We start from the raw sequence: 14,922 nt of genomic DNA on the forward strand, positions 1-14,922 counted from the left end.
GACTAAAATGTTTAACACTGCCTTCTTGATGTTTGTCCTTGCTTTTTTTTTTAAATTCCCCTTAATCGTGTGTTCTTTCTCAACTTCTGAGAATTAAAAGAATCACACAGGATGGTTGAAGATTCCTGACACATGAATAACTGCCTTATTTTGTTAGCTTCTTTTTCTGTTTCACAGGGAGGTTGTGCCGTTAGTATCAATTTTCAGTAAGTGTGTTGTCTACTGCATTCTTCTGTCCTTCGATCGATTGCCCCAAATCAAAACTAATACTGTGTCCCTTAATTTGTCAACTTTACAGGGTTTTTTGGAAGCTATGTTTCTGGTCTGCTTAATCATTCATCTTTAAGCACAGTGAGCTTTTAGCTTTTTTGTTTTAAATATTCTCCTAAATGTTGTGTTCTTAGTTGTAGTACTACGAACCAAATGTAAGACAGTAGATGCCTGCACCTTCATCCAATTTTTGAAGCCACAGTTATTTTTAACAAACTCTTATTATGGGATTGGCTTTAACATGATTTAAGGCACTGCGTAATGCTAAAGTCTAATTTATTCAAATGCTGAAAGCCTACATATGATAAGGTACTCATGAGTCTTATGATAGACATTCTATTTCACATTGATAATGGTAATTTAGGTGGATGCCTGTGGAAGTTTTAAGAGTCCCTCAGTTTGTTTTATACTCTCATACTCTTTTCCCATCTGTCTAAAACTGAAACTCAGACACCTATGTTGCCATTTTTTAAATATCTTCAATCAGTATAAATTAACAGAAACACCAGTACTATGTTTGGTAATACCTGGGGGTGGGGTCTAAATAGAAATGCCCAATTCTACTAATCTTTGAGAAGGGTAAGTTAGTGTATGAAAGAAACGCTGCATGTGTGAGTATAATATTTTAGTGTGCAGCTGTAGCAATTGATACAGTATAATATTATAAACTTGTTATAAACAGCATTGTGTAAACAGTATCTTTGTCTGTGACACAGACACTGGGATCGAGTGCACCCTCAGCAAGTTTGCCAACACCACCAAGCTGGGTGGTGTGGTTGACACGCAGGAGGGAAGGGATGCCATTCAGGGGGACCTTGACAGGTATGAGAGGTGGCCCCATGCGAACCTCATGAAGTTCAACAAGGCCAAGTGCAAGGTCCTGCATGTGGGTCATGGCAATCCCAACACAGATACAGTCTGGGCAGTGAATGGATTGAGACCAGCCCAGAGGAGAAGGACTTGGGGGTGTTGGTGGACGGGAAGCTCACCATGAGCTGGCAATGTGCCCTTGCAGCCCAGAAGGCCCACCATGTCCTGGGCCGCTTCACAAGAAGCGTGGCCAGCTGGTGGAGGGTGGGGATTCTCCCCCTCTACCTCGCTCTGGTGAGACCCCACCTGCAGTACTGTGTTTGGCTCTGGGCCCCCCAACATCAGAAGGACACAGGCTTGTTGGAGCAAGTCCAGAGGAGGCCATGAAGATGACCAGAGGGCTGGAGCACCTCTCGTCTGAAGACAGGCTGAGAGAGTTGGGGTGGTTCAGCCTGGAGAAGAGAAGGCTCCGGGGACACCTTACTGCAGCCTTCCAGTGCCTAAAGGGGCCTGCAGGAAAGTGGGGAGGGACTTTGTACAAGGGCATGTGGTGACAGGACAAGGGGTGATGGCTTTGAACTGGAAGAGGGCAGATTTAGGTTAGGTATTAGGAAGACATTCTTTACCCTGAGGGTGGTGAGGCACTGGCACAGGCTGCCCAGAGAAGCTGTGGATGCCCCATCCCTGGAAGCGTTCCTGGCCAGGTTGGATGGGGCTTTGAGCAACCTGGTCTGGTGGAAGGTGTCCCTGCCCATGGCAGGAGGGTTGGAACTGGATGATACGTAAGGTTCCTTCCAACCCAAATTAGTCTTACAATTCTGTGATCATGCTAAATGCTAAGCAAGGAGAGTTTAATAACAAATGAAACTTGAGTCCTTTCATGCTGTTAACCAGCATATTTTGGAGTATGCACATACTGTTTTTACCTTCATACTTAATGTTATGGAGCTATGCAAGTGCTTCAAAAAGTTTGTGAGTTTTGACATATGGAGAATCTTACAAAGATTGCTTTCTTAAAACAGTGCTGCACTTAAGAACTGTAGATATAAATTCATTTACTGTTACAAGTGTGCTGTGTGGCATAAGATATAATTCAGTAATTTGCAGAATACTATAAAAGAATAGCAGATTTTTTATAGAAAAATACGTTTAATTTTTAATATGCGGCACAGGAGTTTTGTCCGCTTGTGCTTTGATTGTTATTGGACATCAAAGTATAAACTTCTGTGTTATAAAGACAGAAAGTCCTGTGTTGCTGTTGGCTTTCAAAGCATTTTTTGCAACCTGACTTGGAAGTATTCTGAAAAGCTTTCAGTAAGCTTTTTAAAAAAGGTATATAGAAGTGGATGTAAGGACAATTGAGAACAGACTTCCAAAAATGCATGTGTGCAACCATAATTTTACCGGACCAGGCTGTTCACAATTCTGTTTTGGCACAAATACTATTTCCTTATTTTTCTGTGTATCAAATTATTCTTAAAAAACCAACAACAACCAAACAAACTTGGCAAGCTCTTACTGTTGTGGTAGAAATAAGACTCTCATTGTGTTAGTTCTTGTTGTCAGACTTTTATTTTGAGAAAATAAATGTTTAAACAAATCCAGTGTTGATGTTTATTGGTTGACATCACAGGATGGCCGCTTTGTCCTCATTAATGTGAATTCTGCAGAATGGGGACTGATCCCGTTGTTAAGCCATTGGTGTCTAAAACACTGACCTCTGCATTAGTTTTTGTATGATTTTTCAAAAGCATGCAGGAGCTTTTGTGAGAAGTCGTAATGGGGCAATAGACTTCTGTAGCATTTGAACAGCTTCAAAATTTTTCCTTTTCTGGGAATAGCATTTGAACCCTTTAACTCATGAGATGAGTCCAACTGAAAATCTCAGAGAAACAGCTGTCATGGTGAAAAGATATACGTGACTATATATTTTTAAGTAGAAAGACACTGTAATGAATTACCTGTATTTATTTGTTGTTATCAATATGGAAAGTGTTTCAGTAACTTCATCAGAAAGAAGTGCATTATCTCTCTGTCACTGTGTGGCTAGTTTAGTTGCAAAATGAAGTGTAATCTCTGTTTGTTTGTTTTTGTTTTTATTTCAGCAGCAACATTGTGTATCAAATAAAGTTCCTTACAGTTGCACCTCAACAGGAGGGAAGTGTTAAAGAAGAACCAGTTTCAGAAATTCAAACCAGACAGACCAGGCAGTTTGACTGGGCATTAAATAGACTAGATAACTCTGTCAGAAAAACTGGCCGCATCCCTAAAACTCTTCTACTAAAAATCTACGGTGAAATGTGTAAAACAGGTAAGCTGCTTCCAATTAAAACAAAGTAAAAGCTAAATTCAAAGCTCAATATAATAAATCATCAAACCAAGCAAATTAATTGAAAGATTTATGTTTTGAGTATTGTTTAATTTGCTTTATATGTTGGTGAACAGACTTTATAAATGCTTTAGAGGTGTTACTTTGCTTTGAATGCACGTTTACTTTTGTGTTGGGTTTTTTTTTTCTTTGGGAATTAGTAAGTTGTGAAAATTCAGTGTGCTTTTAAGAAAGCTTATCATACTGCCTTATTGCGGACTTTACTCTGGTAATGTTACACCTTTCTCGTAAAACTGCATTGTGCACTCTGAACAGGGATCAAATCTGTCTGCTTTACACAGCGTGTTTTTCAAATATGTGCAATAAGCCATGCTGTCCTTAAGAAGTGATTTGTTTTTAAAATGAAATTATACGGGGAAATATGGAGGTTATCCCCAAGCTTCTACACTGCCAGGTAGCTGTGGTTATTCAGGACAAGAAAGCTTTCCCTTTTTTTGAATAAAACAAAAAGAAACAGTTGAGGCATTGTTCATTCTGACAGATTCCGTACCCCTTTGGTTAAAAAATAGCTGGTCTATATTAACACTGTGCAAACCAGGTGCCACAATTGATAAGGTTTGGTACTAGTTAGCATGAGTCAATGAAGATATTTGCTAAATATGCTCTCTTAAGTTCTACTGCCAATATTTATCAATGGCAGCATGTATTGTTTTGTTTTAAATTTTGCTGTGTATTACTCTGGACTGTTCATGGCTTGTGTACCTGGGATTGTGCTTTTAAAGGTTTTGCACTTCACTGTTTAAAAGCTGAGTCTTCAATTCATGCTCTCTTTCTGTTGAACTTAGTTTTTTCTTGTTGCTTGTGTTATCCTTCCTGATTCTGACTGCTTTGTCTTTTTTAGGTATAAACATAGTTTGCAAGTGTGGGTTGGCAAGAATTTTGTGTCTCTAAGCTTATTTGCAAATCAGTTCTTGACATTTGATTAGTTACACATTTTTTAAGAAGTCATATTATGAAAAGATTAATTACTTGTAGTGGTTTCCTTTGGTTGTGTAAGTAAATTTAAAAGAAGTGTAGAATGTCACAAGAGATTTAACAAGGATGCTGTTAAGATAAATGAAAAATATTTCCATATGAAAAAATCGGTCCTTTTTTACTAATAATGTTAAAAACTAACTTAGCAAAAGTGTGGGAGGTTAGTTACTGTTGATTTCTTAAAAAAATTGCCTGTTTATATTATTCTTACATTTCTAATTACAAAACAAAAAATGCTCGATTAAGGTGTTCGCTGTAGATCTCTTACCCTGCATCTTTCTACACTCATACTGCTGAACCTTTTCCCATTTTGGGTTGTTTGGTTGAGTTTTTTTGGATGGGAGTGAGGGTGTGTGTTGTCTTTTTAATTATTGTTGCTGTTTTGGGGCGGGGTTTTTTTGCCTTTCAAGGTACTTGGTTGCTAGTGTAAAACTGGCATCATGAGTACTGGAGATGTGATGGCATTTTTATTGCATGAACTAATTGTATGGAGGGATTTAAAAGTTAGTCAAGTATGACTTATCTCACCACTCCATTATGACTTCAGAAGTTCAAATCCCCATTTGCAATTTTTACCTGGCCCCTCTCAATGTTTTAACTTCTCATTTTCTCATTGTCACTCATTTTTTCGCAGCGCTGCCTGTGTTTCTTTCTAGATGAGCATACTCTATATTAACTTTCCCGGTGTAGATTGTACTCCTGAAACAGTTTGCAATAGTTACATGGTATCCTAGATTTACTGACTCTTTTCAGTACCTAAAGATCTAATTCTAGGCAGTATATAGCTTTCTGCAGTTGAGGTTTTTCACTTGATTTTGCCATTAATTTATAGCTGTTTCTGCAGTGCTGTATAATTAAAAATTACATTTACAGTGAATAGCAGCAGCTGGACATACAGTTACTGGCAACAGCTCTGGCCTCTATGCTGGGCTGTACACAGTTTTGGAGTGTTGGCATGATGATTTGGAAGTAAATTACAAAGCATAAGTGATGCTTATAGACTTCAGGTTGTGTTGGAAGTGTTGAGTCTTTCAAGTCTGCATGTATGTGTGTGTTTGAGACACAAAAAACCTTACAGATTTTTTTCATCATTTGTGTTGTATGTGAACATTTACCTTGCTCCTTGTTAGATGAAATTACTTCTGAAGTACACCTTTCTCTGTAATAGGAAAGGAATAGACAACTTTTTTTGCCTTCCTCGCCCCCCCCCCCCCCCCCCCTTCCCACTTTCTAAATAAACTCTTCTTTTTATTAGAAATTGTTGGGTTTGCTTATAAAGATGCAATTGAGAAAAAAATTCTGTCTCCATTTTATTGGATAATCTGTGATAAATTCTGCAGCTCTGCCTTACTTAGCCTCAGGAGTAGTGATGAAGTCTGAGAAAAGCAGATGAGTTTATAGTTTCTTTTTCAGCATTTTGGGGCTAGTGCAGAAGTCAGAAAAAGCCGGCATTCTCGCAGTTTTCTTCAATATTTTTTTATATATAAGTTATTGATTTTATATTGAGCATGGACAGAAGTGGAAATGGAAATTTCACTGTGGAGTCTCTGAATACCAGTTTTAGAATAGTATGGAATTGATATGAATTATTTTGCCATTTTAGAAATTTACCAGGAAGTTATGTCCCTGTAGGATAAAATCATTTATGGGTCTTGGATTAGGAAATTTAAAGTATTAGATCATCTGAGTTTAGTATTTTGTGTTGTACTTGTTAAAAATTCTGCTCAGCTGGGCTCATTATTATGCTATTGTGGAAGGTGTTCCTGGCCATGGCGGGGGGTTGGAATTTGGTGGGCTTTAAGGTCCCTTCCAACCCAAACCATTCTATGATAAATAGCATGTTTTATCATGAACCTTTTTCATGAAAGTGCGTAACAGTGTCATAGATTAATAATTTGGATATCCTGTTCAGTAAAAAACTTTGACCTTGGAAAAGATTCTATTCTATACAATATGCATAAATACCACAGTGGATCAATCTCAAATCTTTTTTTCTAATATTAAATGTGTAATTATTTATAAAGAAAGTTGTGATTGTGTTCCACTTGTAGGGTGTCCAGGGAGTAACCAGATCTTGCTTTTATTGCGAAGTTGTGGTGCTCTTTTACCAGAGGTATTGTCACCTGAAAGAACAGAACTAGCCCATATGATATGGGACAAGATGAAAGAACTGGGTAAGTTGGTTTTGTTAGCCTGTCTTCAGGAACAGCTATGTACTTTAGTTACTCTCTTGGTAAATACAATACTGAATATATTTTAGTAGTGTTTAAATGTTGGGTTATAATAGCAAATAAGCATTGCCAAAGAAATGCCAAGTTTTATTGTTCAGGTGAGACCTATTTCCTATTCTGGGAGTTATACTGACATCTAGGGGTATTAATAATAAAGACTTTTTTTTTTCCCCCTATAAGATGCTTAAGCTGGACTCTGGCTTGATTTTGATTATTGTAAGAATATATTTCACTTTTCTGTTAGATGTTATCTTGACATCTGGTGGGCTGAGTGCTACCAGCTGTTTTATCAGATTTTTTTTGAGTCATTTATAGATGTTGCATAGGTGAACTACTTCTTGATGGTAATATTGCTGAATCTGTAATGTAGACTGTGGAATAGCATGTGCATGATGTTTCTGTACTCTTGTTATGTTTTAGCCTTTTATAAAAATGTCTGATATTTCAAAGGTGGATAAAAGGAAGCAGTCTGATTATATGTAAGGCTCATACAGAATAAAATTTATGCAAAATTAATCACCTGAGAAAGCTATAAAATCACGTTGAATTCAGAGAATCAATGTTTACTGACTGTGGTTGAAATATTTCCTTAGGTGCTGTGTATGATACAAGCCATTATAATGCTTTACTTAAAGTCTACCTTCAGAACGAGCACAAATTTTCTCCGACAGATTTCTTGGCCAGAATGGAGGAAGCTAATGTGCAGCCCAATCGAGTAGGTACCTTTTTATATCTTCAGTGTTAATACTAGTATCCATTTATTGGATGGAAGTCATTAACTTCCCCTTTTTTGTTTTTTGTAGGTTACATACCAAAGGTTGATTGCTGCTTATTGCAATGAAGGTGACATTGAAGGAGCGAGGTATTCTTTTGTATTTAAGTTTGAAGGGATTTATGCAAAATCGTTCTCATATTCCCTACCATTAATGTTAAAATTTATTTCAGTGTAATTCTTAGAAATTGAGCAAAGAGGGGGTTTAAGTATATTTTAACCAAGCACTGAAGAGCAGTTTTTTAAGAGACAGCTGGAACCTACACAGGCAAAATTAAAACAAGCGATAGACCAGTGTGTTCAAATCAAATTCTATTCAAGCTGCTCAGAAAATAGCTTGTGTTGTCATTTTTAGAGCCAGTTTGAAAAAGTGTATGTTATGAAGCCTTAGTGGCTATGTAAGAAAATGACTACTGGAAAAGGCATTTGAGAACAAAATGGGCTAAGGAGCAAATAGTAGTAATTCTGTTTGTCATCGTTATGCAGGGCTTGCTGGATATCTATATAACGTTTTAATTTTAGCAAGGTTGAGTTTCAACAGTGTGATTGCTGGGCGTGAGAAATAAGTAAAGGAAGATAAAAATAAAAAATCTCATCCCTAGCCTTGTGTCAGCATATTTCAAAGTAACAAATACAATTAATCTGAAAAAATGAAAATAACTGAATTATGAGCATATTATGCAGCATCCCTAAATTTAATAGCTCAGTGACATCAGGATTTGGTTTTGTTACAGTACTTGTCTGGCAAAGCAGCGATAGCTTGGTAGTTTGTTCTCAAAGGAAAAAAAAAATACCTAATCATTCATTGCCTTGTATTTTGCAGTAAGATTCTTGGATTTATGAAGAACAAAGATCTCCCAATCACTGAGGCAGTATTCAGTAGCCTTGTGAAAGGCCACGCAAGATCAGGGTAATGTTCAGTGCCTTTTTCTTATGTTTTCTTTTAGTTTTACTACAATATAAAGTGATACTGTACAGAAAAATTACATACTGCAGAATAGTGTGATGTTTAAAAGACTGTCTTTTTATACATTTTTGAAGCAAAACAGGCCCATTTAACAAAGTAGATTTTTGTATCTGAAAATCTTGAATTTCAAGATAAATTAACTGTACTTTTACACTGTTTGAAAAAGAAACTTGCGGCATTTAGTTTTGAACTTTGTCAACTTTTAAAGTTGAAAGAAGATTTTAAGTAATAAAATAAATTATTTGCACTTTTGCCTTTCAGGGTTTGCTTAGTTAAAATAAGTTTCTGCATGCTTACTGTGTTCTTTGTTTCCAATTTGAATTAATTTAATGATGAAATGTGGAACTCACAATAAACATTATTATGATTAAATCTGCTGAAGGTTGGTCTTTTGAATTCTTTTAGAGATATGAAGAGTGCAGAAAATATCCTTTCTGTGATGAGGATGGCCGGTGTTGAGCCGGGTCCAGACACCTATTTATCACTGCTGAATATGTATGCTGAAAAGGGTGATGCTGATAGCATCAAAAAGGTATTGCAAGTTTGAGTTTATGTACAGCTTATTTGATCTTTTGTTCAGTTCAGCTTTGGAATGCTTTCTATCCATGCAGGAGGAATAATACTGAGATTTATAACTTACATTCTCCTTGTCTGCAGCAGTTAAATTCTTATTTTTCCATCTGAATAGCTGGTTAACTGCAAGCAGTTTCATACTTCATGAAAAATACTTGTCTTTTGATAGTTGCTTTTCACTCTGAGTAAACAGATTTGCCAGTGAGTGATTTGGTAATTTGGGGGGGGGGGGGGGGGGGGGGTGGGGATGTTAGAGGGGCAAATAATGCATGTGAGGGTTTTTTTTTTTTTTGGTAGTTCATACCAACAACTTAGGTTTTCATGAAGTGCAAATAAGCAAATGCTGCCTTACAGGCCTTTGTGTAGCTGGGTTTTTTTTTTCCAAGTATTCTTTCTTTCTTTTTTTTTTTTTTTTTAAATCAAATAAGTGATTGGAAAGGAATGAGAAAAAAAGTCAGATTGAGTTTAATAAGTAGTATCAGATGGAGAGGATCAAATCAAGGAGAAGGATGTGGGAAGCAGTACTGTACTGTTCTGTGACTTACAAATTAAACGAATCTTCATCAACCAACCTTCTTCCAAACAGTAGCAAAAAGTTTGATTAATCATTCTCCCCTTTTCAAAGTAATCTCTTTAAAGTCATCTCACAATGGGAATACCTCTGGTGTTTTCATATACTACTAGATATTATGTCCTTTTTCTCTGTCCCTTTTTCCTTTTACAGTCTAAAGGTGTTTGATGCTCTCTCTATAGATCTTGAGTATTCTCTCTACCATATTCCATGTATCAAACCCCATGGTTTTTAAAAAAGTAAAAAAACCCTAGCTGCTTTTTTTTATTTTAATGTAAATTTATTATAGTTAAATTTATTCTGGTTTACAGACTCTACAAGAGGTTGAGAAGACTGAAGGGTACCTTATGGATAGAATTTTAATGCAGGTGATTTTTAGCCTTGCCAAGGCTGGATATCCTCAGTACATTGAAGATATTAAAAAACACATAAGATTTGAAAGGGAATTAATTCCAGGTATGTCCTTGGTTACTGCAGCAGTGTTTTGCTACTCAGAGTGGAGAGGGAAAACATTTTCTTTTCTTTTTTTTTTTTCTTTGCAGCAATAACAAATGTTACCCAAAATAGGCAGTTCTATACTTTTCTCTTGAATACTTAGGGCAAATAATATTTTTGCCATTAGTTTGTGGATTTGTGCTGCTTCAGATCACGTTTTATAAAATTTAAATATAAATCAATTTTAATCATTTACATACAAAAATTATCAATTTTTTAGACTTCTAAAATTAAGATTTCATAGGAAAGCAATGTGGAGTCCTTTCCTCAAACAATGCTGTTGTAATTCCTGTTGTGACAGCTCTTTGTGGATATCATAAAAAGAGAGACTAAACATGTAATACAGTTCTTTATCTACAGTTAAAGTCCCTGTTGGATCCCAGTATGTGTAATCTGATTGATAACTGCTAATTGTACTTTATCCGTATTTTGGTTTTTTGGCATGTCTAGAAATGTTTTTCTCTTATTTGGTATCCTTCTGTCATGCTGCAGTGGTGATGCTTCTGTAATTTTTTGCATGGTCTTCTAATGGGAAAATTGAATTTCATTCAAAAGCTAAATCTGGAAAACGTAGTCTCAGATTTGATTGATTAAAAGTATGCTAATGATACTTGGGTAACGTTTACTTTCCTAGCTTTCACCAATTTTAGTAGTTTAATGCGAAAATAGTTACAGGCACTTTTAAAATGTTGTTTTTCTCTGTTTTTCAATTGCTAGATGCAATGAACCTGTGTTTGACTCTGATAACTCATGGCTTCGAAGATACAAGTTTTCATATTTTGAAGTCTTTTAATCATTTATCGCGTGATAATGTGGACCAGGGTAGCTTCTTCTTGCAACATTGTGTAAATAGAGATATGGTATGCAGAAGAGTAATACTTCTTTCTTATTATACTAATAAAAAAGTATTTATTTAGTTGAATGCGACTGTGAAGATGGGAAATGGTAGATTTTTGTGTTGTTCTTAAAGAATAAAAGGATTTTAATATTTCATATCAACTTGCATAGTAAATTGAAATTCACAAAGGAATCATGTTGGCATGTGTAATATCCATTTCCTAAACATTAAAAGAATCTGACACTGTTAAAAATTTGAGAAATTGAAAAATATTTAATTTTTTTTACATTATTTGCAGCCTGTGAACAAGCTGAAGCAATTTTGTAGTGAGTTAAAAGAAGCAAACATGCACTCGGCACCATTACAGTTTATTTTGCGTTGCGCTTTGGAGACCAACAAATCAGGTAGTCTGCTTATTTAGTTGTTTTACATATGCTTATTTAAAGTACTTGGTGGCTTTAATGATCTTGTAATTATTTTCAGCCTTGGCCATTGAGGTGATGAAGATGATGAAAGAGGAATGCTTGCCACTCAGACCTCACTATTCCTGGCCGCTACTAGTTGGGTTCCAGAAAGAGAAGAATCTTAAAGGTTAGTTATTTGATAAATGCTCCTCCAGCTTTACTGCAAAACTAGTGCACAAATCTTTGTTAAAACATTGTTGTGAGATTCAGCAGAGTCTTGAAAGTAAATGAAAACTTTGCTGCATGTCTGACTTCATTGCAAACAATTTTTCCTTCAGAAAGACTTTTTTTAAAACTCCTTTCTTAGTCACAGTACACTTCGACAAATTTGAGGTCTACCCTTGTATAGAAAGATGTGAGGAGTGTTAAATTATCTTTTTAACTCTTCACATTCTTTCTGCCTTCCACTGGTGGTTCTTGTTGCTCATTACCTTTTACAGAGTTTACTCTTGAAGAATCTGAATGTGAGAGAAGAATTTAAAAGTAAGGTTATGTTATAATAGCTCTCCTGGACTGCAAACTCAATCATTTTTTCAAGCCAGCTTCTTACTATCTACCTTATAAACCAGATATGAGATTTGTGACAATAATAAAAACTGCAGAAGAACTTACATTGCTGAGTGTGTGAGCCTGACCTGACAGCATACTGATTGAAGGACAAAAATGCTCAATCTTTGGGATTCTTAAGTAGGTTTAAGCATTTAGCCTACTTTCCCCTGTTACACATGGGGATGTCTACAGGATATGAATAAGAATTGAACAAATATTAAATTTTAGAGTACAGTATCTAATTCTTTGGTTTGCGTTATTGGTAATTCAGAAAGAATGGTATTGTAAAAAGATGCTTTTAACAGAAGTACTTCCCCCTTGGGGAAACAAAAAACTGTCTTTTTCATCTTATCTCACAGTATAATGTGCTTTAGAATGAGATGCAGAGTTGTTAGTGTGACACTGGGTGACAAACAAAATGCACAAACAAAAAAAAAGTGCTTTTAGCAGACTCTTCATATCGCAATTTTATCTTAAATATACAGTCACATTCCAGTTTGGAAGAAATGCTGAAACAAGTATTCCCTAATTGTTTCTGGCTATAAAAATGTCTCAAGTCTTTTTCAAAAAGCCTTTGTGAAAACAATATTCAGTTTTTATTAACTCCTTAGGCTCTGTTCCTGCTAGACTACTTCCCAAGTTTATCTTCCCATGTTTTCGAATGCCTGAAAGTTCTATGATATTTTAAAAGTCTGGCAACATTGTTTTAGTTGGGTCCTTTGTGACTTACTTGAAATACAATGTTGCCAAAAATAAGTAAAATGAAATTGGTGTCATACTTCTCTACATGGATGCTGCCTACTGAAAGACATGCTTTGTGTTATTCCATGGGAAGTTTCACCTCACTGACGCAATAAGAGACGTTGGAAGTATTTTTAGGTGTAGACTTTGCTCCCAAAACTGAAGCAATATCTGAGCATTGAGAGAAACTTAAGTTTTCAGACCTCTGTTGGTCTTTGGCAAGATCAGAGGTTGCCTTAATTCTTCTAGTGTAGAAATCAACTGTGTTTTGGCTAGTAGTTCCTGCTGGAAGTCATCAGAAGAAAACTGATGAAGGAACTCTCAGTTCTGACTTTCTTTGCCATTTTCTAGGGAGCCTTTATTTTTCTATCTGGAAAGACATGGGATACATAAACTTCCATATGGCTGTATGATAATACTGTGCATTTGCAAACACATTTTTGTGGGTGATTTTGCAGTTTTTAAAATACATAAGAAGTTATCTAAGTAATTTCTTCTGCAGTGAAGAATCAGTGGAATTATTCTTGCTGCAGTGAAACAAGTTGTCTTGTTCTTTTCCATGTGTAAGCTCACATTCATTTTTTTGAAATTTAATAATAAAAAAATGAATATATGAGATCCAGTATCAAAAAATATAACCAATATGCTTGAAGGAAAGTAGCTGGGGGGGGGGGTGAGGACGACAGACACCCCACCCACCCTGAAATTGTTTCATAGAAATAATAGAGCAAAAAATAATCCTGCAGTGAGAACCTAAAGTTGAGAGCAGACAGTAAATGAACAGAATGGTGCTTTCTAACAGCAAAAAATATCAGAGATGTATGAACAAAATTATAGACAAACACTGCAGCACATCTCATACAAAAAATGAGGTAGTAGTTCCTTTCTCTACGAAGTAGTAATGCCTGGCCTAATGTGTGCAATTTTGTATCTTGGTGTAGTTAAAGCTGAAAATGGAGAACTTTGAGGAAGAACTATTAAAAATCTGATAGGATGTAGACAATGGACTAAATAATCATTAAAGAATACAAAATATAAGCAACAACCTATCTAGAACTGCAGGGTAAAAATGCCTGAATCAGTATGGATAATGTGACCCAAATATAACTAGTAACAACATTAAATTATATGTTTAGTTAACATTTATTATAACTAAAGCTGACACTGGATATCAAAGGAAATTCCCTAATGTCTGTATTAGGGAATTGAGTTTGAAAGAAAAGTAGCAGTGAAATGGTGGCTGAGAGGAATGAAACTAAACGAGGCCATTTTTAAATACACTGTAGAGAAGTTAATTGCTCTGAAATAGCAAACAGCTTTTTTCAGTCATTTTACACAAGTAAATAATTTCAGATGGGGCATTCTTGCTTTTATGTGCATCTGTTATATAAGTTGATAATTACTTACTTCCATAGTATCTAAGTGTGTGTATATATATGTATAAAAGTACCATTTATCTGAGTAAATGCTATTAGGCTTTTAAGAATGGAAAGTGCTTGCAGAGTTTAAAAGATCAATGTGCAGTGAATCTGAAACTGTTAGTGGCACGGACAGTCATACTGTGTCAGATGATACACTAAAAACAGGAGGGCCTAGTATAAATGAGCAGAAATGTTTGACTTACACTTGTAACTGAATATTATATAGCTTCCCTTCATCTTTGTGTAATATTTTTTCTTAAAGACAGTTTCGAAGTCAGTTGTATATTTCACTTTTGGTTTCTACTAAACTGTTGTTATATACACAAAGCATGGTTAGTGAATTAAATTTTTACTTTGGGAATTAATGGAGATAGAAGTCTTAGTCTAGACAGGAATAAGGGTGGCAATTTCACAAATAAGCTGCTTGAAATCCTGTTAGGTAGACATAGTTTTCAGGCAAAGAACTTTCAGAGTTCATCTGAAATTAACAGCATAGCAAAAATATGTCAAGTATTGTGTTGTTTCCCTGGATGCAACCTCACTTTTCGATCTGGAGGTTTCTTTTCTTATTTTCTTAGTAAACTGCTTAAAGCCCAATTTTGCTGCCCTTGCACATGTGGAACTGTATGTAACCACCTTAGAAATCCTCCCTGTTCTGATGGGACTGCTTTAGAAAAAGGCACAATTTGTTTTGAGAAACTTGGGAAATGAAAGGTGGACTGAAATGCAGGCCTCACTTCTCACTTCTTCAAAAGCAGCAAGTTGCTGTGCTCTACCACAGAAATACTGTGACTATTTATAATTAATCTCTTCTGTATTTGTTCTTGGATATACTGATTCAAGGGTGGAATCTGTT

The 14,922-nt window shown here is 35.7% G+C and overlaps 1 protein-coding gene across 1 annotated transcript in view; it reads left to right on the forward strand.

The window, feature by feature from the left end:
• LRPPRC (leucine rich pentatricopeptide repeat containing) overlaps positions 1–14,922 on the forward strand; it is a 92,413-nt gene that overhangs the window by 8,250 nt on the left and 69,241 nt on the right. The window contains exons 2-11 of the mRNA XM_037405353.1: positions 3,186–3,391; positions 6,496–6,618; positions 7,269–7,390; positions 7,479–7,537; positions 8,271–8,357; positions 8,820–8,946; positions 9,870–10,014; positions 10,771–10,913; positions 11,190–11,295; positions 11,375–11,482. Coding sequence (XP_037261250.1) covers positions 3,186–3,391; positions 6,496–6,618; positions 7,269–7,390; positions 7,479–7,537; positions 8,271–8,357; positions 8,820–8,946; positions 9,870–10,014; positions 10,771–10,913; positions 11,190–11,295; positions 11,375–11,482 — 1,226 coding nt within the window. The remainder of the gene's footprint in view (positions 1–3,185; positions 3,392–6,495; positions 6,619–7,268; positions 7,391–7,478; positions 7,538–8,270; positions 8,358–8,819; positions 8,947–9,869; positions 10,015–10,770; positions 10,914–11,189; positions 11,296–11,374; positions 11,483–14,922) is intronic.

This window comes from Falco rusticolus, chromosome 12 (assembly GCF_015220075.1).
Source record: "Falco rusticolus isolate bFalRus1 chromosome 12, bFalRus1.pri, whole genome shotgun sequence".
NCBI lineage: Eukaryota > Metazoa > Chordata > Aves > Falconiformes > Falconidae > Falco > Falco rusticolus.